Below are 27,127 nucleotides of genomic sequence, written 5' to 3' on the forward strand. Positions count from 1 at the left end.
CTTCAGCGCCTCCCGCAGCCCCGCACAGCGGCCAGAGCTCTGGGTCGGGCTGCCCTGCCCTCAGCGCCGCTCCCCGTGCGAGTGTTGCCGCGGGCAGGGGGCTGTGCTGTGCCTTGCCGCTGGCTCTCCGGGCAGCCCCAGCCCTGCAGGACGCACCTCGCATCCCAGAGAAGTAAGTGCGGCTCAGGGGCAAGGTGTGTCTTCTGGGGAGGACAGGGTGGTCGTCCTCTACAAGAGGCCTCGTTACTTGCTTTTCCCCTCAAGAATATCGCTTGAGAATTCGTAAAAGATGAATCTTGTCACCATCATTGTAACAGCTCGACTTTGGCTGGAAGTTCCACAAGAAGCAGGCAGGTATACCAGCCCTCACTTTATGTATTTCCTGGGGTAACACAAGAATGGCGGTAAATTCTGTAAAAGTTCAATAGGTGAGTTTTGTCCCTTAAGGGGAATGTAAGGAAAGCCTAACGCAGGGGATGTTTCCTTGTGTCCCCCCTTTTAAACAAAGGACACACGTTCCCAGACACTCTGGGTATTTGGAAAAGTATTGGCTGTATTAATGACTTAACTGTGCAAGCTGTTTGTACTGCTGCTTTTCTTGCTGCTTTCCTGATTTTATTTTTTCCCGGAAAACACTGTTTTTTTAAATAGTATTTTGAAACAGGAAAAAAAAAATCTGGTTTACTTAGCCATGCGTTTCTCTCAATGGCTCTCCGTAGCTTTGCAAACCAAAATACAGATGTTTCTTTCACCTGTTTGTTGTTTTAGTAGGGATCAGCTGTTCTAATATGTACCTCACCATTCATGAGAGTGTATTTCTTTCAGGTATAAAATGAGTGAAACGACAGTAGCTGTGTGCTGAATTGGAGGCATCTCTCACAATAGATGCACAGTTATTGATCAGGAATATTTTGCCAGGGGCAGAATGTAGGTGCAGAAGACTGGCAAAGTTTTGATGTTGATGCATTATCCAGTAAACATGGAGCACTGAATAGAGGAATGCTGGTGAAAAGCTGCCAAGAAAAAACCCTTTTACATGACCCTGCAAGGCCTCCTTATGGCCTGCTGGAAACTTCCTTCACCTGTTATTGCTGCTTTTCATCATTGTTGGGTCGACTGACTTAAATCACAAAAATGCAGAAAAATCGATTACTGAAATGGCTGAACAACACTGCTAATTTAATGAGCTGAATCAGCTTGTGGAAAGTGTTTAACAAGCAGCAGAGCCAATGCAAAGGGTGGGGAACAGAATTGACCAGAGAGTAAGGGGAGAAGAAGAATAAAGTTTGAATTTGGAAAGAGTGGGATGGGAATGCCTTTTCAGTGACAGATCAGCTCAGCTGTGGATTGAGTTCATGTTCCAAGAGAAAGAGGAAAACACACAAAGAACTCCAACAGATTCTATAATGCATTTCCTAACAGAAACAGCTTCTAAGAGTCCAAATTTCAGCCACCTACTTCAATCAAAAGGGATAATATTGCTTTTAATATAATATGAGAGATGGAATGCTGTTTATCCTGGTGTGTGGTTTTTAGATTTTGTGAAACTTTATTAAAAAGGGGGAAATAGCTGAAATTTGATGAATTAGCTTTAAACACCTCACTTGCAGAGGCACTGAAAGTAAGGAGAGTTTTAAACTACTTCATGTTGCTTGTTATTTTATTATTGCTTTATTATTTTGTTATGCTTTGTTATTTTAAATCATGTTCCTTATCATATTGTTTATATGTGAGCTATATTCAATTGAGCTATGTAAATAATATAAACCCAGGACTTTTTTGAAATTAGAATGTAGCGGACAGAAGTAATATTTAAATATGTGAAAGTAGTAGAAAATAAAAGGCTGCAAGGAAGAATGATGATAAAAGCTTGCTGCTTTGTGTTGAATTAGGAACATATTAATGTTGAGAAAAGATGGTGCAATTTTCCTGGTTTTTTACTGTTACAGAGGCTGATACTGCTATCTGGGGAAAAAAAAAATCTGGTAATTATAAAGCTACCAAGGATTATTCACAGTCAAAGAGACATCACCTCTTTTTTTTCCTTCTCTCCTCCTTCCCCTGACATCCATTCATTCTGGAGTCTTTTTAAGGTGGCTTTTGCTGCCTCATCCTCTTGTCCTAGAGGATTTTGCTGTATACCTGTGAAGGGATGTGTAGAGTTAAAATTCCCTGAGGATTCATTTACCAGCTTGTCACACATGAAGCTTTGATGATGGCTGTGTGATGTGTTTTGTACCTTTAGCAGAAGGCATCCCCCCCACTCCTGTTCTGCCCCCTCTCTGTTTTATTTCTGTCTCGGGAGCTGCAGAGGAGAAAGTGAAAATGGAAATGCTTGGTCATCATGCTCTTGGGTGAGGTTACAAAGAAATCAGGATGGAAGCAAAAATGTTGAGAGAATCAAGCCTCCATCAACTGCAGTGTGGTGATAGATAGTATCCCAATTAAATTATTCATGGAGTTAGCTGTACAGCATGATAGCAAAGGGAACTTTAGGAAAGCTGTAATGAAGCAACCATAGAAAAGCATGGGGGAAATCAGTAATACATTTTTTTTCTTTCCTGCCCTGTGAAATAAGTTTCTGTCTGCCAAAATGATCTCGTGAATGTATAGGGGAAACCACTCCACGTAGCATTTTCCAAAACATAGCTGTGAACAGGAGCAGATGTTAATGATGCCTAGCAAATATTAAACCCTCATTTTCTCCTACCTCGCCCAACCTGTAGCTGTTTAGCCAAGGACATTAAATATAAGGTCTTCCCTACTATCAAATTGTAAGTTTTGAAGTTAAAGTTAAGTTTTTTATTTGATACTGTGTTATACTCAGTGGCTGTTACACTTGCAGAGTATGACTACACAATACACAGGTAATAAAGAAACAGGTCCTTCAACTATGATGAGAAATAACATTTTTTTCAGCTGATGATGGTTACAACCCTTCTAACTGGAAACAGCACTGCCAACAGCTTAACTACACACATGCATAGGAGTAAACTGCAGCAGCATCTCACTGATGAAATAATGTAATTTTCTAATACAGGCAAGCTCTCCACCCCTCTGTGAGCTGCCCTGGGGTGATGCCAAACCGCAGATTCTGGGAGGGAATCAACTGTGTCCACTGTGCTGTGCTGACCAAGGAGGCACCAACAGGGAAAGACATCTCCTGTGCACAGCTGGCTGGTGATCCCAGGAGTGGAGTCTTAGTTTCTCTCACATTCTGTGCCTTTTCACTTTCTGATGTGTTTTGACTATGCTGTGCTTGTTCTTGACAGGGTGCTCCTTGTTGCCTCTCTCTTCACATAAAAACTTTTGTCTGAGTTAGTAGTGTATGAAATTCAAAAAGTAATGGTCCAGCTTCCCTGTCTGCATCTATTGTCAGTGGCCAAATGCTATAAAATTGGTTACAAATTTAGGAGGCATTTTTCTCATAAGCCTATGGAAATGAATTGTTATAGTTCAATTACATTGAAAACATCCAGTTTAGGTTCTTAGAGAGACTTTTGCCTTTAAGGCAAAACCAGCTTCTTAGCAATGGTGACCTTGTTGTTGAAATCAAAATTACAGAGGTCACTGTGCTCAATATGTAGTTGTAGTTTGCTGTACAAAAAGCTTCCCTTTGAAAAGGCAGCAGTGAAGAAGCAGAATACATAACATTTCCAAAAAGATGTTTTGTTGCCTTTGGCTGTAATGTATTCAAAATTATAAAACTAAGCTTTTAAAAGAGAAAGACAGGGCGATTTGTCATTATTTGCTGATTGGGATTTGTGAGCAGTTAATATTCAGAAAGCATTCAAGAAGTTGGTAATGATTTTTGAAAGTGGCTTTTTTGTAATATTAACAGCCAGTCATCTGAAACTTAATCTTGAAAGTGAATTACTGATCTTGTTTACAACATTCAAGTTATTCTGTCAAGAAATGAAAAAAATACTGTATGACTTACTTGAATAGTTGCAATAGCACAATTTGCAAATGGATTACTTTAGCACGGAATTAGTATTTCAATTTGTGTGCTGAAATTTGTTAATATAAACTGTATAGATAATATTTAAGAATAACAAACATGTCTCAGGAGCCTTAATGGGATTCTTCGTAAGAAATACTAGACTCTGACCAGTTTTGTCTATCATATTTCTATTTTTCACTTGACCAAGTATAAATCTCATTATTCATCCAGTTATGGTTTGTGCTGGTTGGTAATATAAGCTCTGCAGATCATGCAGCTATATACCACTTACTTCTAAATTTATTTTCTACCTACTGCACTGCAAATTTTTAAGAATGGTCAGGACTAGCTAACTGTGAAGCAGTATATTATGGTCTGCTGCAAAGGAGACAAAAACTGTTTTATTTCATATATCAATGTTTGATTTCTTGAATCTGAATTTGTTACCAGAGCATCTTATATGTTTAAGTGCATCCTTAAATTTACTTGGAATCAGTGGGTTTTAAAATGTGCTTTACGTGTGTCATTGATGATTAAAAATGTGTGCTTACTGTGAATTTATAGAAGATAACTCTGGAGGGTCTGATCAGCCAAGATCTGAGTGTCCTTGTTTTCCATTGGGAGAGCAGATATGTTCCCTCTCAAGCCACTTTCAGCTCTTTCAGGGTCATGTGGTGTGAGGACAATTGGCTTGAGAAGGATGATTTCTTCCAAGAGAGAAATGTCTAAGGTTGTTTGGTTTGTTTGTTTTCATTCTTTAATACAATACTGTTTATTCAGAAAAAATATATATAAATGAATAATTTTTCAGATTACTGTAGAGGCAGTCATCAGCAGGTGCTTTCTTGTGTTTTATTAACAATTCTGCTTTTTCAGTGAGTTGTTTACCTCAGGGAGCTGAATGGCTGTTTCTCAAATAGCTGCTTTTCTTTATAGTGGCTTTTTGGTTGCCAGATGGCATGGATACTTGGATAGGCCAACATAAAACAAGAAAGGACCTGTGTGTGTGCTGTGGCAGCTACTTCATGCTTGTTGTCTCAAGGTATCCGGGAAGAGTTTTGTGCTTGCTTTATCTTCAGTAGGAATAATAAGGTAAGATATCTTCTATTTACTGCAAAATAGGAGTGATACATGTGATTTCCTCATTTTTTCCCTTTCACAGTCTAGTCTTTGAAGCCCTACAGAGTTCAAAAATACATATTTGTACTTCCTTAAACAACTGGGTTAGAAACCACAATTTTAACTATGTGGTATGTTGTTTCATGTGTTGGAGGAGGATATTCTTTTCCATCTTATTCTTGCTGTGAATGATGTCTTTGGTGAGGATGCTGTACTTTTCAATAAAATTGCCTGAATGATTCAATAAAATCGTCCTCCTCCTCAGAACTGCATAAATGGATGACTTTGGTTAGTACAATCAAGTTGTGAATGTATGACTAACCTGTACTGTACTCTCTGTGAACTGGTAGAAAAACATAGCCCAAACAGAAAATAAACAAAAATTGTCTAGATGAGGAACTGCCTTAGAACAGCTTTAAAATGTCTTAGGATGCCTAACAGAAAACCAAAAAAAGGTTATTAATATGATAAGAGGCAAAATGTTGGCATTAAGAGTTGAGAGTTCTCACTTGAAAGCAAACCTAGAAGAAATAATATATTCAGTAAAGAGAATTGTGAAGGTTCTTTAGCAGGGAAGGAGGCCTGATTGTTTTGGGGTTTTTTTGGCTTTTATTTAAGTCCTGATGAGATCTATCCTTATGTTGTATTAAGAGATGTGATGCACAAAAACAACAAGCAGAACTGCCTGCAGAGTGCTAAGAATGTGTGTTGTTGAGACACACTTTTAACACGTAAGGCAACATTTGAAGGATAGGGAGGGGAATACCATGGCATGAGGGGAGAACATCACATCTCAGCACAAGGCATTTGTAGCTGTCCTTGAGACAAACAGAGCAATGGGACAGAGCCATCATGACCCTTTGCCTGACTGGTTAAAAAATAAGCACTGTACACACTTTCTATGCAGGTCTCCCTTTAATGTGTGGGAGGAGAGAAAAATCCCCACAGAAACAGATGCTCTGTTCTTGTCCTGTTTGTGGCACCCTCCCAGGTTCACATCCCTGCCCTTCACTCAGTGATGCCACTCAAGGGAAAGGCCTCTGCTTGGTTCTTAATCCCTGTATGATGGGAGCAGCTCTATGGATGTAGTTGAGGATTAACTGATTTTTTAAATAAATTTATTTGCTCATAATAAAGGAATAAATCTTTCATCTCATGGACCGTAAAAACAATTTCTCATTACTTTGGTAAGAATCTTGACAGGATAAAGAAGAAGGATCAAATCTTAATTCAAGGAAGTACTGTTGTATGAAATTGATTCCCAGCAAGTATACCTGAGTGAGTAAAAGTACCAAAGAAAAGTAAGGAAAGAAAAATTCTTGATTTATTCAACATTACATGTTTTCCAAGAAAATTGGGGTAGGTTTTTTTCCCCAAAAAACCTTATACTTGATTTGTCATTGGGGCTTCCTGTGTTTAATTTTTTTCTCTAAATTCTTTGCAAACTGCCAACGCAGCATCTATCTTTAAGATGAAAATTTGCTAACACTTGACTGTGTGACTACAATCAAAGTATTTTAGCCAAGTACTCTGAAGGTTTTGAAATGAGTATTGATATTTATTAATGCAATGTTCTATAGTTTGGAAAGAGATCAAGATGAATTAAAGCATTTGTCTGGCTCACATCACATTACATTCAGATTTCATCTGAAATGTCCAGTTGCTTTGTTTTGCCTTTGGACAGGCATGCAAAAGGTTAGTCAGGAATGTTAAGGCCATGTTGGATAGGTATATGAGCTGATTCTTCCCTTGACTTGAACTAAGTCAAGTGAAAGCCCTATTAAGCCAGAGGTATTGCCACAAAGCAAAATGAGCATGAAAGGATAGTCAAACACAGACTGTTTCCTCATATTCATTTCTTCAGTGTGTGAGGAGCACAGAAGCCGGTGCAGTGGCAATAAGACATTAGGATGGCAGAAAGGGAATGAGGAAGTGTCACTGTCCAGCTTCCTCTGCTAAGCAAACACAGCTCTCTCTAATTACATAGTCTGATTTGAGATATGTGTTACAAATTTTCAAAATATAGATTAGAGTATAAATTACTGTAAGGTCAAGATTGTATGGTTTCATATTGGGGTAAATATATATAAGGTGTATATTCAACTTCAGTAGTATTTTGCTAGCTTTCATAAGAATAAATATATATGTTTATTGAACATCACACGTGTTATTGAATATCACATGTGGTGATATTCAATAACTAAATCTAAATTTCTGCAGAATGCCACAGATTTAAAAAAATCTTCATTTTAAATGTTTTTCAGTGTGTCCTTTCTCTTAAGCTACTTTGTCTTTCACAGCCCCTTTCTAACCCATCTATAAAACATGAATGCCTCTCATTCTCCCACCCACCAAGTCACTCTGGACCATTAAGGTTTTGGAGCTTCTGATGTTGTGACACCTGGGGACATGATTTGGTGTTGTCAGCATTAGGTAAATGGTTGGACTCGGTGATCTTGGAGGCCTTTTCCCACCCAAGTGATTCCATGGTACTGTGTTTCATTTGCTCTGTGATAAAGCTCTTCTTATGGTATGCCTATGTTTTGGAGCCCTTTTATGTCCTCAAATCCTTTTTTTGAGGTTTATGTTTATCTTTGTGCTGATCTTTCCTTCATGCTTGTGTCAGGATACAATCCAGTGCCTAAGCAATTTCTCTCATTCCCACTCCTTGACCCCTAACCTTCCTGAATTCGGAAAAAGTGCTGATATGACAGTGAAGCACTCAGTGAGATAAGTGGTAGACTTCCTGAAACTGTATTCTCTGTGCGGTGTCTGTTAGTAGGAGTGACTTGCAGCAACAAATCTGCAGTGTGGAATGGAGCCAGAGAAGCCATGAGGAGTGAAAGATGTCCAGGTTACCTAAGCAAATTGGATTGTGCAGAGGAAAGATTGGAACGTGTGAGATAGACTGCTCTGAAAAAGGGCAGAACCATTGTCAAGTGTTCTGTCAATCTTCATTTCCTGCTGTTTTAACTGCATTTCTTTCCTTCTCAGGCATCTCTTAGGAACTTGGTGATGGTGATGTCAGTTATCTGCCACTACTATATTAAGATGTTTCTCCCAAAATGATAAGGAGTGGTGTCATTCTCATAATAGAAGTGTCAATAAACTTCAGAGTCATTGTAGTGACTTGCAGGGCTCAGCATTCCAGCAAAGCCCTTAGTGTAAATGCTGAAAATCTTTTCAGTTTCTGTGTCAAAGATTATCACAGATTTTGAGACATATAGGAAAACTGGAGTCTGTTCCATGGGAATTCTGCATTCCAGAAAGACAAATCAGTACAGAGTAAGTGAGGAGAAGGAGCTTAGTGATCCATGGGATTGTAAGTGTACAGTGGGGAACTAGGAGTGTAATTACACTACACAGTGAATTATAGTATATAAATGATTGATCTAAACACCATTAAACTATTTCCAGAAGTGAATTAGTGCAGCCACATTTGTTTGGCTCTGAATACATGCTGAGGAAGCCTGGCTGTGTCAGTGACAGGGGACATTGGCCTGAAAGGAATGTGCTAACCTATCTGCACAGCTCTTGGGACCGGGGCATGTGGGTGTAGAATGCCTGCTCTGACAGGCCTGGTGTCACAGCCAGCTGGGACATTGCATACCATGGTAGGAGAGGTGTGCTGTAAAAGAGCTTGCCTCAATGAGCCAAGCTAAATGAGTATTAACAGATGATATCATTTCCTTCTCCAAATGTACCATCACAGAGGTAAAGCTCTCTTTAAGCCAAGGAACTGTTAGTAGAAGAGCACAAATCATCAACTGACTAGGAATACTCTGACTCTAAAAGTCAAACAGAATTTTCTGTCAGGGGAGAGACACTTTGCGACTGCCATCTGATAGAGTAGTTACAAAAGGGACTTAGGTCAGTTTCTGAAATAAATTAAGGGATACAACTGCAAGTGTAAGAGCTGAGTTCGTGATTCAGGAGTTCCCTTCTAGTTTTATGTTCTGAAGTCTCACAATTCTGTTCAAGCATCAGAGTCAACAATACATCCACTATTGAATCATCTGGGAAGAGCAGAGTCCTAATTATAACCTTGTGGAGTAATATTCTGCTCTTATCTTTCATGTATCACTTATCTACATATATTTCAACTATATTTCAGTTAACACAGTTGAGGTGTGAAAGCAGTGGTTTGTTTGGTAGCCAGAGTATATAACTTCAAAAACGTGTAGGGAATTAGGCTGCTTCAGTTGGACAGTCAGTGAAACAATTCTGATTCATCATGATTCTTTTTAAGTGGCAGTGATAGAAGCAGGGAGCTCTTGGCCAAATTCCTCGTAACAATATGCCGAACAATACACATCATGATTTCAGTCATTCTAGTCATGAGGACTTGAGAACTGTTGAATTCAGCCAGATGAAAAGTCTACCTAACCTAGTAAGCAGATACTTATGGAAAAAATGTCTGGAGGCAATCATGCTTACAATAATTTTTCCATCATGCTCTTCAGGCCTTCAGTGACTAGGACACTCTTTTGTTTGACAGTTACTGCTGACCTACTGAACAGAAGTGCTGAATCAATGAAGTCATGATTTTTCTGATCTGTGTACAGTTTGTGCCTCACAATATCTAATGAAATTAAGTTTAGTTTATTATTTTTAAAAAAGCATGCTTTCCAATATTTCCATTGTAAAAACTACTGAATAACTATTACCAGGTCACCTTTTGAATGAAGTTCATTACTTAATACATCACTCTCATATTCTTCTCTAGATATTTTTCTAATTCTATCATAACCTTTTTGATAATGGAATGACTGAAGCTCCATATAGTATTCATGTGTTTGTGGCTTGACTGTTTACAGGGCAGATTTTTAATATTTTTCTCTGCTTATTTTTAAATAACTCCCAGGTATATTTGTTCCTTTAGGCACCAGATGTCTTCAGATTTCTTTCCTGGTGATATTAACACCCCATATACATACATATATGTGTATTTTTTTTCACCCGTTCTTGATGTGCATTGCATTTAATGACACTGAATAGCCTCTGGCATTTTATCACCCATTCAGTATTGAACCATCTCCAAAGCTTTTCACAGCCAGCCCTAGATTTCCTCAGCCTAATAGTTTTGTGTCATCTGCTTTTTTTTCCCTTTGTTTTATTATATGTGTTTTTTACCACATTGTTTTTATGAATATATTGAAGGCCCACATCTATCAGCTGAGCCTGTTGGTGAATCCTGAAAAAGAATGCAAGTAATAAAAATTATGACCTTTAAAAATAATTTGGCCTTTTATCTTCTTCCTAAAATGAATTTTACTGGTTTTATTATTTATTTATTTATTACATAAATAGATGTATTTTTTATTTGTTTTCACAATGCAGTTCTGCTTTTCAAAGCACTTATAGGATAATGGAAATAGAAGACAACAGAAATCCACTGCTTTCAGATAACTTAATTATGTCAACACATGTTGACATTAATGAGTAACATTTTTATTTCATATTTCCCTGTATGGGATTCTGGCACATACTTGACAGTTGAGGGTGATTGTCAGGAAAGAACTATATAAAAGGAACTGTTCTTTCTATTTTTTTAAATGTTAGCATGTAAAGGTTGTCTTTGACTGTCTACAATCTCCTATTGGCTTAATCCACTATACTTACTTATTAAGCTATGAATACCTGCAAATCCTTTAAAGGATTAACTGTATCTGCCTGCTAAGCTTTCCAAGGCAGTTAAAAATAACTGCAGGCTGATTCTACTGACACACTAAAAATTGGACCTGCTCTACATTTTATGTTGTATTTGCTGCTGCTTTGACAGATGCGATACAGTCTGGAGGTACTTAAACCTTTTATGAAGTTGGGTTGACCAAGTGCTCTCAATACCCCAGTTCTGACTAGCAGCTGTTTTCCCTTACAGCCCATACAGGATCAACATTTGCTTTGTCTCCTGAAAAATGCCAGTGACTAAGAACATACAAGGTGGAAGAAGAAATTCAGCTTAATATCAATTCATGAAATAAAGGTGTCCTTCTCTGAAAAAAATACTTTAATTTATGCAAGTGGTCTGCAATGCAGTCCTTCCCATTTGATATGGTTTTATTCTTGCTATACTCATTGACTTCAGAAAATGTCTCTTTTCCACATTTACAAAATTGTTATATTCTAATCCTGTATAAGCATGTATGCTGGATCCTGCTAGGTATTGTTAGGAAGGCAGCCAAACATATGAGATTGATCACACTGGAAGCCTTACAGGGAATGCAATTTGTCTCGATGGTCTGGAGAGTGCACGAGACAGCAGCTTATTAAAATGTGCACTGACTATCTCTGTTCCTGCTGGCTGTCAAGGAAGAAGACTTGAACTTCACCACCTTCCTTGATCAAGGAAGTTAAAGAATGCAATTTATAAAATGGAAACTTTGAGACAAGACTTGCACTTTCTGTTGTCTTTTGTCAGATATTTTCTCTCAGAAGTCTTGTACTGGTACCACAGGAATTTCTGACTGCAGAAGATACCACAGACACTGCTGTTTTCTTCCTGTCAAAGGATGGACTGGGACAGTGATTCTCTGCTACGGTGATTCCTACCTTCATTAACAGATTGTTTAGGTTCTTGCACAAAAAGAAGCAGAAGTTCAAGTGCACATAACAGCTGAAACTGGTTCTCACACTTATAAGAGCTGAAGGAATGTAAGATGGCATAAAGTTTTTTCCCTCCAAAGTGATAGGCATCAGGCTAATTAACTTAGCTGGCTGCATGAAACCTGCATTGGTTTAAAGCTGAAGGGGAAATATTGAAAACCAAATTCAGTGAGATGTAGGTACTCACAAGGGACAACTCTGTCAGCATTCCTTATAGTGAACTCCTGACTGTGAAACAATATATGAATATTGAATAATATGAACTTGGGTTGGGGCTTGCCAGCCACCCTGTCAGAATAAAGCACTGACACAAGTGCAGAAGGAATATTGGATACATCAGTGTGGATTCTGCCTTCAATCCCCAAAAATAGAGCTGCTAGAATTCTTTAACTTAACTAGTCCAAGAGCTAAGTAGTTTCTGATTAATTACTTAATTTTTATGCTATTTAGCAGTAGGAGGGCTGTAGATTTTTCCTGCTCTTCTAAATATGTAAGCAAACTGCACAACACAAGTTGAAGGTTCTAGCTCAGACACAATAAGCAATGTAACTCCATTAACATTAATATATGCTAATTTATGTCTAAAATACAGATTAAAAATTGTGCTGAGACAACTTCATACTGAGCTATATCAGGAAATCACATTATGCTTTTACTATTTCTACCTGAGGGAAGTCAACAAAAACTTGGGAGAGTTTAACCCCTTGTTCTAGTCAGTGTCTGCCCTGGTCTGCCTGAGGAAGTGCCACAGGTGAGCAGATACATTGCTTGTGATACTTCATTGTTTCTTAGAACTAATTGCAGGATTTTCACAGTGCCCTGTACTGCACTACTCAAGCAACAGATGACACAGACATACCAGGTAGATTGTATGGTTCTATTTATTTCAATACTATTTTTTTCTGATTAGGCATCTATTCCTTAATGTTTGGTTTCATCTGAATTTCACCACAAACCGTCAAATTTTACTCAACATGTATTTTTAGAGGGAGAAAATGAACTTGTACAAAATGCACTTCCTAAGGTAAACTGTTTAGTATTTTGTTGTGAAGAGAAAGTAGCATTCTTACGTTTTAAAAGAGAAATCTTGTGGAACCCAAGCTTGTCAAATTTTTTGCCAGAAGCTTGCTGGTTGCCTGCCAGCTCTCTACCCATCCACTTGGCAGGTGGCCCAGCCTTCCAAGAGCTGCAGCTGCCTGTGCGTCAGGGCTGGCAGCGCTTGCTGGGCTGCAGGTCCCTGAGCAGGTGTCCAGATGGACTCCCTCCCAAAGGGTCCCTGTCACCCTGGGGTGATGTGCTCTGCCTCCTGGCAGGGCTGGAGGCTAAGGAACTTCCAGGCCTGGAAATGTTTGGTCTTGTGCCAGCTTTTAGTAGTTCTTTAAGGAATTGTTTCATAAGTGGACATCCTATTTTTGTCACTAAGGAAGGCCTTGTACCTGAAAACAGGGATGGATGCCTTTATCACATCACTTTGTAGCAGTCCTGCTTCTGAGTAAGGTTCATGAAGAAATGACACAAAATGCAACAGCATGTCTAGAGGAATGTTGCTTTTTAAGTTGGAATTCAGCTGCTGACATTAGCATTAGATTTTGTTGAGGTTTTGTGCTTTCCTTTTACCCTAACAGACATTCTTCTCCCTCTCCCCCCCCAAATAATATCTAATCTTATTTGAGATCCAATCAGACATCAGCAATATTCTTGTGAACTAACATGCAATTTTTTAATCAGTTAAATATTCATGGTAGTTGATACAACCTTGGCATTAATAATGTATTGTGAAAGAACTGTAAGTATAAATAGAAGCTGATAAGCTTTATGTTGGTGTGTGCATGGTTGTTGACCTTAGTATTCTTTATCCTATCTTTTTAGGGCTGACAAAAGTACAATTTAAGAGCATGGAGCATTCTGGGGTGCGTAACCCTTTGTATAAAAGTAAGTGCCAACACAGGTTAATAAATAATAAAAGTGCACATAGCCATTTTTCTGCCCTTTCCTGTTTATTCTTTAATATTTTGCTGCATTTTGAATAGCTTTCTAGAAAACTTATCTTTCCTAATGGAGCTCTACTCCAAAAATAAATCAATTCCACAATTATAGGCAGGATTGGAGAAAAACTATTTTTTCTGCTCCAGCTATTGCTTGTAGATTGCTACTAAATGCCATGTAAATAAATAAATCAACCTCAACTTTATTGAAGCTAAATAATGATATTGAAAGACATGTGAATGTAATGAAAGAATTGTGATACACCAAGTTTATAGACTGTTGTTGGGTGATGATAATCTTTCTTATGACTGCCCTCAAGGAAATGTAATGAAGAATTTTTAATTAGCATAATACAGTAGAGCATAAGAAAATCTTGTAATTAATTTGGCAAGTAGGAACAGTGATACGATAGAAGATGACATTCTGATAAAATTTCTCTAGCTTAGTAACTTTTTCAGCAAATTTACTTTGTGATTTTTGTTCAGGCCTTGCCCCACTGAAGGCAGTAAATCCATTCCCGAAGTTCCTAGGGGGGTAGAGTAACAGCTTCAGAGTCTAGGTGGATATTATTTTGGCTTTTACAATGTATAAGTGTAAGAAGTGAAGGACTAAACATGCCTTATTTAAGGCACCAATGGCCTGTCAAAATCAGTACAAAATCAGTATAGTGTTTCAGTTGGAATCACTATAATTAAAAAAAAAATTAAAATATTCCTCTCCTGTTTCTCAGCTAGTACAATATGTTGGAATGGAGGTTAGCCTTGTTGTGCATTTTGCAGATGCTTACAAATAGCTGCAAAAAAATGAAACCAAACTCGATTGATTTGCCCCTGTGCTACTGCAGCTTTATGTGTATTGCAAGCACTGGGGTTTTGTTAATAATAAAATTAGAATGAAATAGAAATAAATCATACACACTGTTTCTTGCTGACATGATGACAAGTAGTTTATCTTTGATTTTATTACTCTCTTGCACTAGGGAATATAAAAATTTTGCCAACATGTTTTCCACAATGCTTACAGATTACCAGTAACTGCCTAACTCCATTTCTGCTTACAAACTTAATAACAACATGCTTAAATAAAGTAGACTGTGATGGTCACATCTTCAGCTACATCCTGGCATGGCTCCAAGGCATAGCTGTTGACTTCATGAGGATTTGGATACAAACTTAAAGTTAAGCCCATGCTTAACTGCTTTGTCAATCTGTCTCTCTCTCTCCTCCTGCTGTTACTATCATGTAACATCTATGAAATTTAGCTCATGCTGACATATGACTGAATGTTCAGGTATTTCTGTGCACTCTTTGTACACACAGCTGTGGTTGATTTGTTTCAAGCCTGAAGAAAAGACTGTATCCACTGTGACTTCCAGAATGGTGTGAGTGTGTGTGTGTGTGTTTATCTGTTCTCTAAGGGCACATGTGGGTCTCTCATCCAACCAAAACTTCTGTACAAAGGGAGACTGCATTTCAGAATAAAACCTTCTCTGGGATTCCTTGCCAAAACTCATGCTTTTTGTAGCAGTTGTAAATTAAGTGTTTTTCTTTTTTGGTTTTTGATTTAAATAATTTAGAGGTATTAATAACTCAATAAACATTTTTATTGTATTTTACAGCAAAATACTACACCAGAAAGATTTAGAAAGTGGGTTGTATAACTCCTATTATATATAATCTCCCATACAAAACTATTACACAGGTAAAGATATAATAAAATTATGACTGTAGGCAGTGGCTTTCATGAAGAGTGTAAGTTTTTCAAATACTTAATAAACCAAGAGATTTTACCAGAAGTGTAACCTTGTGTTTATGTGATTTATGTGTGTTCTTCCCCAAATAGTTGGGCATTTATACAGGACAACATTAATGAATGTGATATTTGACTGTCTAGAGAACTGTGGATATATTTAAACAAAAGGTTTTATAACTGCTTTAATTATTGTGATAAATCAGAACTAAGTGATAATATTGTCATAAATTAGAGGGAAAAATATTTTAAGCACACATTTCCTTAAATTTTATCTCCTAAAAGGTTGGAAAGCATTTCTGTGTATCTGTTCATAGTTTAGTGTTTGCTAGATGCACTGTTGTTTCCCCTGGCATTTGTGCTCTGTAAGGCAAAGGACAACAGAATCAGGAAATAAACATCTGACCATGTCACAAATCCAATTAACTCTGACAAGGGCTAGTAAAGTCAAGTGAATAACAAAGCATTGCTGTCTGGAAGCAGCTTTGCAGACAGTAGGACACCAGCTGGACGAAGCAAAAGTACTTCAGGCAGCTGAATTTTCTGCCTCCACTAAGACCATCTTATACCCCGGTGAGGTCACAGTGCTATAGCATTTTCAAGTGTCAGATCTCATCTCTTCACTGTTTCTAAAGCAGCAGAGAGGAGGAGGGAAGCGTTCCCCTCACAGAATGTAAAATATGTGCTAATGTCACGACAAGGTAGTGCAGTGAAGCAGAAACTGCAGTTACCGTTGCACAGCCTCTCTTTAACCACCACCACAGTTATGATAGAAACATCCAAGAGATTTCAGTGCAACAATCCGCAGGCAGAAATCATGGTGGTTTTCTAATCCCAAGGCCCTGTGCATGTTCAAAGTAGCTCTCCTTTTCCTAGCTTTTGACACATGTAGCTACCCTGTGTCCCATTTAATGGAAATGAATGATTAAATGATTGCTTCACTGGTCTGCTGCGTTCATCCACGCTTGAGACTCAGAAATGTGGGGGGATTTCTCATCTGGAGTATAGCAGTATCAATCTAGAGACATTCCTTTGGCAAAGTTATTTTGGGTTTATCTTGAGAGGAGAATCCACTCCCTGCCCATCTGACTGGAAATAGAAATTCTTCCCTGTGTGTTTCCAGATAGAAAGGAAATACGTGCTCCGTTTACTTTATCTGTGCAACTCAAACAACACAATTGGTTGTGATACCCTTGGAATCTTTTCTTGCTCTAACCTATTTCCCTGTCATGCAGTATCCTTAAGTAAAATGCTTTCCATTTACACTGTAGTAATAGAAGGGACCTTAGACCCATATACAATACTCAGTAGTTTTATTCTTAATTGTCAACATTTTTTGCAGCTCCTCATAACCTACTTTTCTAGTACCCAAAAGAGTCAAATATGTAGTTTGTCAGCTTTAGCATGGGTTATAAAACTGAAACAAACAGATACTCTCAACTTCAGGATGGAGGAGGGAATATTTCTGAGGAAACAACATGAGAATTTGGGTTAGCTCATAACTGACAGCTAGTTTGCAGCTGAAATTTCCCAGCACTTTCTAATGTTTCTATTTAATTGAAACTAAAATTATATTAACTTCAACAAAAGTTTCCAAAGGGAAATTTCTTTAGTTCAGAATGGGATTTCTGGGTTCCAGAAACCAGAAACAGATATACACAATGGCGCAGTGATTCAGTTATTGAATTACTAGATTTAGAGCAGGAAATGGAAACTGTTTCCTCTCTTCTAATTCTACGTTTCTATGCACTGCATCTTTTGAATCTTTCTCCCCCTGCAATTTAAAGAAATATTTGTTAATCTTGGAGTTGGTCCCAATTTTCCTGATACTGAGAATTTATCACGGGGCGAGATGGGTAAATTGAAGTGTCAAGATGGTCTCTGAAATCAGAAAAGGGAGCAAGGAAAGGATAAAAATATGGAGGATTTCTTCTACAGAAAATAAAAAATTAAACCTGTCATCATACTTGTACATTTTTTTTTTACTGTGTTGAAACTTGATCTTCTTGCTACAACTTTGGACACAAATAGAATTTAGCAAATGGAGATGTGCTGCAGAAGCAGCACAGGCATATGCTGACATACGATTACCATATGTCAGTCCACAGTGATTCTTGAGCTCCTGAGACATGTTTTGTTCTTTAAATAGTTTTCCATCTTTTTAACATTTTGGAGCACATCGACTATTTTCATTATGCTTTTTTCCTCCTTCCTTTGAAGCCACATGCATTTACAACTGACTTAGATTAGGCAGGAAGGACAAATAGAAAGAAACTAAAATAGCTTTCAGAAATTGCTACTACAGTCAAATACATTTGGAACTTCAAGAGTCAACATGAACTATTGAAATAAAATCTACATTAATCTTTATAAATTAAGAAAACCTATGGGTTGGGATTTTTGTCCAGCATTCATCCAGGATCACATGCAGTATTTTGTTCCTGGGATGTAACACGGCAAGTTAAAATTTAATTTAAAAACCAACAAAACCCCCTTTGCATTTAATCATGTATCATTAAAACCTCAGGTTTGGACTTGAACTGCAGACTGAGTCAGGGAGCAATAGTAGCTGCCAACAGGGTATTTCCTGTTGCTTTTCACAACAAACAAATAAACAAGGGATATCTCTGTATTATCTGCAGATGTGCAGCATGAAGGCATTTAGATGCAGGTTTTACAGAGGCCTACAATTTTAGGCAAATAATCGGTAAAACTTTCTCCTATTTCTTAAAAAAACCCTCCATCACTATAGACTTAACATCTTTCAACAAATTGTGTGGCAGTCTTATGTTTCTAAAGTTTGGGAGGAAAAAATACTAAAAGTTTTGGAGGAAAAAATGCTTCAAATTTACTCAAATTCCTTAAAAAATAAGGAAGAATAACAAGAACATATATAAAAATTTTACTGCACACTGTTAAGTTAGAAAAACTGTACTGAACACATTTTTTTGCTTTTGCAACATCTCATATAGGCTTTATCAGCAAAATAATTTGTTTCTTTAGTGAAAAAAAATTGCTTTATACTTCTCAAGAGAGAAATAATATATTTCTGAATGTCTGGAGAAATGCTGAGAACAATAACTACAACAAACAAGTCATTAGTAAGAATTTACTTTTCCAGTGCCTGGAGACATAACATAATTTCCCAATAAGCTCCAGCCTCCTAGCTGTTGCAAACCAGAGAAGACATCCAGTATTAGACTTTCCTACTAAGTGTGCATATCAGCTTGGGCCAGCATAGGAAGAATTTAAGGCTGAGCTGAAAGAACCAATGTTTCCTCAAAGCTTCTGATTCAACACAGGTATGTTTGTTTTCTAGTTCTGTGTCTTCAAAAGGGTCAATGCTCTGCAATGTTGAAGGGCATAAAGTAGTGCTTGACATATAAGGGACATAAACACATGTCATGCAGACATCTTCCTGCTAGGAATAAATCAATTTCTTCTTGCACTAAATAGGGCAGCGATGTAATCACAAAATGTTTTAGAGACCTTTTACCCCTAACTGGGTAACACTGGAAAATTTGTCCCTGTGTATGTTATGGGTTGGGTCTTAGCATACTTTTGTTGAAATAAAGATATTCATGTCAATTTGAGAGTTGAACTGGAAACCAAACTTCTGTAAGATTTGTGCTGGCCTTCTCTACAGGAAAGTAAACAACCCAAAATGTATGATGATATATGAATGGTTCTCCTCCCACAATCTCTTTTTTTTTTTTTGCCAGAGTAATTGTAATTGGGTGGGCAGATTTCTTCTGGATGACACCAGAAGAGAAAAATGAAGAAAATTATACAAAACTGTATTTTGTTTCTTATCCTAGGAAAGACTTACATGGCACAATTTGGATGGTCTCTGGACTTAAACCCACTACCACAAAAAGATAATGATGCTATTGCAAGAGCCAAATGAAGGAACAACACAATACCATGCACAAGGAAAATCAGAGATCTTGAATGAGCAAGGAGATACATGATGGAGTTATTTACCAGGTACTATAATGTGAAGAAAAGCAGAGCACCTCTTCTCAAAAGGGAATTACAGAAATTTATTGAGGATATTGTGGCATCATTTCTCTAAATCCCTTATGCTCCACAGTTCCCTGTTTCTCAGTGGTACCCCCTTGCTCTCAGAAGTTTTGCACCCACTTGTTCTCTTTCCAACATCCATTCCAACTTGTTCTCATCCCAACATTCTGTCTGTCTAAGCTTGTCTCCTAGGCTCAGCATCTCTATCTGACTGTGAACAAAACTGTCACAGTGGTAAACACTCTCAGAAAGAAAGATACCCTGTCTTTTTTTTTTTTTTTTTTTTTTTTTAATGTGAAAGCAAGAAGTGAGAAGGGCATACTCAAGGTGTTTTCCTGACACTGCTACAGGGCCTGGAGAGCAAAGGCTATTCCTCCTCCCCTGCGCCCACCAAGCAATCCATGTTCCAGCACCAGAGTGAAGAGCAGGATATCAAACAAGTAAAACAGTGTCACTCAGAAACTGGAGGAGTGTGAAAAGAGGGCTTCCTTCTGCCTGTGAAGTTTTTATGTACAAGGTAGAAAGTGGTGTGAAACGTGTCTACATGAGGCAGGTGAAAGGGGCACTTGGTGCTTCTTAGAGGTCCTATGTCAAGGAAGTTTTGTGAGAGAGCTTTTTTTCAAGGAGTTTCAAAATAGGTGATGATGTGCAGTACTGGGCCAGTTCCCACCAAATGCAAAATAACTTCTGTGTGAGAATATACTGGAGCTGTGAGGAACCTCAGTCCCTGCAGTTTACAGCTGTCAATCTGCTCCTGCTGCTCTGAATGACTTGCTAAAGTAAGCACAGCCTCTGCTGATTCATTCACTGAGCCCAGACAGAACAAATACATGGGATGCACTATAATTTTCCAGGAAAATATATTCCATGGCACTCTGAAAGTAAAAATACTGTATTAAAATGAGATTCACAGCAGTATGTTTTATTGACTTTGAGAGACAGATTCAGAAAAAGAGGATTACTAAGCTGAGACTAATAGCTACATTCAACATACTTACACTAGTTTACATTGTAAACAAGAACTCGTCTGGCCCAGCAGAAAAGGACCTGGGGGGTGTTGGTTGACAGCCAACTGAACATGAGCCAGCAATGTTCCCAGATGGCCAAGAAAGCCAATGGCATCCTGGCCTGTAAAAAAATAGTGTGGCCAGCGGGACCTGGGCAGTGATTGTCCTTCTGTACTCAGCACCTCAAGTTCTGTGTTTAGTCTTCGGCCCCTTATTGCAAGGACATGGAGGTGCTGGAGTGTGTCCAGAGAAGGGCAACAAAGGTTGTGAAAGGCCTGGAGCACAAGTCCTGTGAGGAGCAGATGAAGAAGCTGGAGGTGTTTGGCCTGGACAAGAGGAGGCTCAGAGGGGACCTTTTCACTCTCTACAACCACCTGAAAGGAGGCTGTACCCAGGTGGAGGTTGGTCTCTTCTCCCAGGCAGCCAGTGCAAGATAAAATGGCCTCAAGCTGCACCATAGGAGGTTCAGGTTGGACATCAGGAAGCATTTTTTCACTGAAAGGGTTGTCAAGCATCGGTACAACCTGTTGCTTCAGCTGCAGGAGTCACCATCCCTGGAAGTGTTCAAGAAATGACTGGATGTGGCACTAAGTGCTATGGTTTAGTTGACATGGTTGACATGGTGTTTGGCCACAGATTGACCTTGGAGGTCTTTTCCAACCTTAATGACTCTTTCTTAATGATCATTCCATATTTAAACATGCCTTACTTTATTGTGCAGTGCCACCTAGGGGGTAAAGGCTTTTAAACTGGAGTGGCAAAGGAGAGGGAGCTTTATTAATAACACAGAAAGCATTTTTTTATATTAAATTTTCTCTTGGAATATACTAGGCAAACAAAGTACTGCTGAGATTTTCATACTGTGGAATCTGACAAAAGAACTGTAACTTTCACAGGTCCCTTTGGAGCTGGCAGTGATTGGAAATGCCACAAATCCTGATTTTCTCCTCTGCTAGCCAGGTCTTGCTGGTATGATCAGCAGAGAGGTTATCTACATCTCATTATAGCTGTAAGGCTGGGTAGGAGATTGCTGGGTTTGGGTCTCCAAGGACTTGACATAGAGCCTTGAAAAGTTTGTTTCTTGAGGCCAAAAGCAGAGAGAAAACACTGGTCCACTTCTGCTTAATCTAGTCTGCTAAAGGAAGGTAGTGTACAAGGGAGAAATGAGATGCTGAGACTACTTTGTCTGAGAGCAGATAGGTTTTATTCCTCCTGAAACTTCCCCCACTCTCCTTGAAATTACAAATTACAGTTGGGTCCTTTGGGCTTCTAACAATTTAGCCTAGAAATAGTCAAAAGAAACTTAGAAAAACTGCCCATCTCTGTGCCGTGTTTATTTTCTTCAGAATGAGATTTGTTTTAAAAGCCCGAATCGTGATAATTTCTTTCCTGAAAAACCAAAATTCCAGGAGAGGTAATATTTTAGGAGTGGGGTTTGGGTTTTTTTTCCCCACACACTTGTTTTATTCTCTCAAATGGTATTTGATTTTATTCTGTATCTTTCACAGCAGATGGCGTGCCTGCCTCCCTGAGACAAGAGATCCCAAGCAGAATGCAAATGATACAAGGAATTTGTATAACATAGAAACAATTGTATAATATAAGAAACAATTATGCAAGAAACCTGCTCCTCTTTCCTTAGAGGAAAGTAGTGATGCTACCACAATATTTTTGAAGGAAAAATGTCAACATTTCTTATTGTATGATTGAGTGTTTGAATTGTAATACAGGGTAGGTTCTTCCCTTCCTTCACTAATTGCCACACACATAATCAATTGAATGTTAATAAGAAGAGATTTTATTTGTGTTAAGTTCCTTTTTAAAATAATCCATACTGAAAAAAAGCCTAGCTGACAAAAAATTGCCTTGTCTGTCCTCTAGAATTGGAAAAGAAGAAATTATTTTGGAACTAGAAGCCACAGACATGGCAAAATGATGATGGAAGTTATACCAAAGCCTGCTGTAAGTACCCCTCAGGTAAACGAGCCTTGTGGTAAAATCATGGCATTATGGATAAAGCAAACTCTTACTGTTGTCCTCTAGATGTCATGATGTGGAAGAGGAGGAGTTGGATACCGGGGCTGCCACACTTGAAGCTAAATAGGTTTTGACATAATTGTTAAAGAAAAGCTACAGCAAGGCACAGCAAATTCACCGTGGTGCCCATCCTGATGTGACATGCTCTGGAGCAAGCTCAGGTACTGGCAATAAACACTGCACCAAGCCTGGGAGACACAGACACAGACACAGACATCCACATCAGGTCCACATTGGCCATTCTGGCTTGGTCACCCAGCACAGATTTTTGGTGACTTCCTTGTTTTGATAAAATCAGAGAGAATATGCAGTTACACTTGTGCACAAGAGCATAGTGCTCTTCCCTTTATAGGTTTTATTTCTTACCAAAACAGCATGGTTTTTACATATATATGCACATATAAATAAATACAATGGCAACATAAATAAATTATTACACTGTTAAATATATACACATTAGGAGGACTTGCTATTTTTTTTGTTATTTCTTTACTTGCAGATATTCAGAAATATATACATGTCTTGTCCAATAGCTCTTTCTTAAAAAAGAAGATACAACAAATTTAGAGACTTGGAATAAGATATTTAGGAATAAGGATGGTGTGATTTTTTTCATATATATGTGTCTAAAAGAAAGCCTGAAGATCAGAGCTGAGTGAAGTTGAACTGGAGAAATGGTGACAAATGGTACGTTATTAGACATAATTTGGAATATTCAGAACTTCAATTACAAAATAGAGAGAATCATCCTGCTCTTCAAATTCCTGAAATAATCCTGTTCCTTTTCAGTATCCTTCATCTTACAGGTCCTGTCTCATTAAAGGCTGTGATTTAAAGGTGTTCAGAGCTGGTGTGTGTTAGAGTATGTTTGTTCCCAACTGTATCCCTGTGTTAAACCTCCCCTTGCCTACAAACCTGACCTCTCTGAGGGGCCTGAGAGCAGAGTTAGGGAGAACACTGTCACTGAAGGCCACTGCAAGAAGACTGCTAAGAAATCCTACTTCCACTAAATTCCTTTAGCTGTTGACTTCCCCAAGGACAACTTTGCTCCTTAAACCTTTCTCTAGTGTACAAGAGGCATGCTGGGCTGTCTTGACAAGTGTTGTCTGCTGGCAATGAGGCAAAAACTGTACAAACTAAAATCTCTTAATCAGAACTGAGTGTATCTACACTTCCTGTCACAAGGTGAAGGAAGGAGTGGGGGGAGGGGGAAATCTTGGAGAACCATGTCTGGAGAAATAATAGGAGAAAGTGTTCCCATATTGACAGGTAACTGTTGACTGTTACTGTGGAAGCAGTGTCTGACAGGAACCCCACAGTGACACAGAGGCAGCACACAGTGCACGTCGATGATGGTCATTAAGGGAACTGTCCCTGTGTCTCTGGAGCTTGACTCCAAGGGATGGAGACACAGGGAGCCTTTTGGCTTGAAGGGGACACCTCTGGGGTGTCTTCTAACCTCACCCCACTTCCTGTTGTAAGTATAACTATGAGGGTTCAAAAGAGAACCCCCTACCTGGCTCCTCCACACTCATCCACAGAATCCATGCCCGAGAGTCAGAACAAGAAGTGGCTGCTGAGCCAACCAAGATACATTGTAGCAAAGGTGAATACTTAAATACTATGTATAGCAGATCCAAGTAATCACAGAAACACAGAATCCATTAGCTTGGAAAAGCCCTCTGAGATCATCAAGTCCAGCCTACGATTGAACACCACCCTGTCAACCACTAACTGCCGTGTCCAGTCTTTCCTTAAACACTTTCAGGGGCAGGAACTCCATCACCTCCCTGAGCAATCCATTCTAATGTTTAATTGCTCTTTCCATGAAGGAATTCCTCCAGATGCCCAACCCACCCTGGCACAGCTTGAGGCTAGTCCTGTCACAGGTTGCCCAAAGAGCCTGACCTCCACTTCACTACACCCTCCTTTCAGGCAGCTGTACAGAGTCATAAGATCACCCCTGAGCCTCCTTTTCTCCAGGCTAATCAGCCCTGGCTCCCTTGGCTGCTCCTCATTATCCTCTGGACCCTCCACCAGCTTCACTGACCTTTGCTGGACCCACTACAGCACTTTTATGTCCTTCCAGAACTGAGGGGCCTGGAACTGGACACAAACATTTAGGAACCTTTAATATTCATGACTATGCCAGTGGCATTTATCCCATGCCTGTTACTTTAATGAGAAATATAATAACAACCATTACAAAGGCTAACTGGGGTCTTCAGTCTGATGAGGGTTTTGTCCCCCCACCAGGCTTTGGGTGTTCAGTGCCCAAAGAGCCACTCAGGAAGGAATGTGGGATGCAGGAAACGAACCTGCACCGGGCACTTATTGCCATTAATTAGTATGGTGAGAAGCACTTCAACAACACTTTAGATAGTCTGCCTGATAATCCACATAAACTAGAGAATATACTGAACGGAAGCCTCCAGGTGACAGCAATTGCTCCGCAGGGGATCACAGGATGGGCCAGGTTGGAAGGGCCTGCAGTGGGTCAGCTGGTGCAGCCTCCACGCTCGAGCAAGACCACCCCAGACATGGCACAGGATCGTGTCCAGGGGGTTCCTGAATTTCCCCGGTGACGGAGACTCCTAAACCTCTCTGGACAATTTGTTCCAGTGCCCAGTCACCCACACAGTGAAGAAGTTCATGTTCAGGTGAAACTTCCCATAGATGAGATTCTCCCTCTTGTCCCATTGCTTGGCACAACCGAGGAGAGCCTGACTCCATCCTCTTACCACGCCCGCTGTAGATATTTACATACATCGGCGAGAGCCGGCACGTCTGAACGGGGCAGAACGGACAAAACCCGTTGGAGAGGGCGGCCGGCAGCTGCCGACGAGCTCGGTACCCGCGGCCCTCATAGGCCAACATGGCAGCCCCACCTGCCCCGCCTCTCCTCCCCCCCCGGCGCGTCCTGGCGTCACATCCGCGCTGTCCCGGCAACACCGGACGTGGCGGGCGCGCCGGGAACCCGGAAGCGGCGGGCGAATCGGGGCGGGCGGCGCAACCGGCGGGGCGGGCCCGGCGCGCGCAGGGCAGCGGCAAAGCAGCGCCGGGGGCAGCGGCCGGTCGGTGGCGGCGGCGGTCGGGCAGCGCCTGTGGCACTCTCGGCAACTACCGGTGTGCGCGGTCCCGCACGGAGCTCCGGGCGAGGCGGAGATGGCGGCGGACAAGGCTGCGGGTGAGCGCGGGGGGTGAGCGGCCGCCGGGCCCGCCCCGGGCCTGCGCCGCCCGGCGCGGAGGGACACGGGCCCCGCGGGCGGTCCTGGGCGCCGGGAGAAACGCCGCCGCTGTGGCCGGGTGTCCTTCCGCCGAGAGAAGGCAGTGCCCCGCTGTCCGGCGGGCCCCGGAGACACCGCGGGTCAGCGGCGGGGCCGGGTCCGCACGGGCCCCCCGTGCCCTCGGCGCTGAGTGGGGCCTCTCCTGGCCGGGAAGGCTCGGCGGGAGGGCCTGGGGCCGGACTGGCCTGGGGTTATGTGTGCGTGTGCTCGTGTGTCCTCCAGAGCCTGGTAACCCCATCAGAAGCCGAGCTGCTGGGTTAATTTGTTAAACTGGGGCATGCAGAAGGTACGAGGGAGGTTATAACTCTTGGTGGTGCTGCTTAATCGCTGGAGTTCAGCCTGATTCCCTCAGAGGCGCTGCTTTGGTTTCAGGGGACGAGTGTGTCCTCACTGAACTCGGGCCTGAAAAGACGCTGCAGAGAGAAATCACCGAGACTAAAGGTTAAGCCGTATTCTGGTAAACAGACAGACTAAATCTCAAATACGGCTGCTGTGTAGCACTGATAAAGTACTGCTCGTCCATATCCCCATCGTGCAAGAAGTCTTCATTGCAGGAAAGGTCATTGCATCAGATGGCAGCTCGTGCGGGGATGGAGAAGAGGCTGATGTGGAGGAAAGCCTTACTTACAGAATTATAAAAGTCTGCATAATACAAGTGTAGGATATCCTGAGTTAAAAGAGACCAATAAAGATTAGCAAATTCCAGTTCCTGGCCCTGCACAGGGCATCTCTAGGAATTACACCATGTGCCTGTGAGCACTTTCCAAACACTTCTTGAACTCTGTCAGTTTGGTGCCAAGTGGGGAATCCATTCCAGTGCCCAAAGACCCTCTGAATGAAGAACCTTTTCCTAGTATCCAACCTAAACCTCACTGACACAGCTTCATGTCATTTTCTTGGATCCATTTTCTGGCCACCTTTTCTTTTTCTAGTTGCTTTTATGTGGTGGGAGCATTATTTAAAATCACCGTAAGCATTTTTGTCTCTGGATGCTAAATATGAAATGCCTCAGTATTTGGAAAAAAATACAGGGAAAATAAGTATACTGTACTGAGTGATATTTGCTAAACTATTGTGTTTATTTATAAGAACTATAAGTGACTGCTAAACTGCAAGAAAAAACAATTGGCATTGGGGTTTTAATATTTTTGTTGATGTTCTTTGAGGTGTTGAAGGAACTTTTCAGTTTTACTTTCTTAAAAGTATGTGCCAAATAAATCAAAGACGTGAGCTATGGCACAATACTCTACACGCTGCACGTGTTCATAACAGCAAGCAAAAGAGATTATCCCTCTGCCTTTTGGAAATTAAAAATATCTCCAGAGATGCTATGGTGGTCAACAGCACAGCTCATGCAAGATGTAATTTGT

General features: G+C 40.2%; 1 protein-coding gene and 1 long non-coding RNA gene across 5 annotated transcripts in view; both read left to right on the forward strand.

Moving 5' to 3' along the window:
• The first annotated feature begins 105 nt into the window (after nt 1-105).
• LOC310907415 lies at nt 106-24,717 on the forward strand. Of its 4 annotated transcripts, XR_014589622.1 has the most exons (9): nt 106-172; nt 4,880-5,035; nt 12,339-12,419; nt 13,538-13,600; nt 18,525-18,705; nt 19,222-19,390; nt 22,315-22,395; nt 22,477-22,631; nt 23,004-24,717. It is a non-coding gene; the product is annotated as an uncharacterized lncRNA (long non-coding RNA). The 4 variants fall into 4 exon arrangements; XR_014589621.1 differs by having other exon boundaries at nt 22,477-24,717; XR_014589623.1 differs by lacking the exon at nt 18,525-18,705 and having other exon boundaries at nt 22,477-24,717.
• Nucleotides 24,718-25,475: 758 nt separating this feature from the next.
• The window catches only part of CNOT10 (CCR4-NOT transcription complex subunit 10), a 32,348-nt gene continuing 30,696 nt past the window's right edge, over nt 25,476-27,127 (forward strand). The window contains exon 1 of the mRNA XM_083879233.1: nt 25,476-25,657. Within this exon, the coding sequence (XP_083735359.1) occupies nt 25,636-25,657 (22 nt within the window). The 5' untranslated portion in view covers nt 25,476-25,635. The remainder of the gene's footprint in view (nt 25,658-27,127) is intronic.

The sequence above is a fragment of the Zosterops lateralis genome (genome assembly GCF_965231275.1).
Source record: "Zosterops lateralis genome assembly, chromosome: 1".
NCBI classification, from domain to species: domain Eukaryota; kingdom Metazoa; phylum Chordata; class Aves; order Passeriformes; family Zosteropidae; genus Zosterops; species Zosterops lateralis.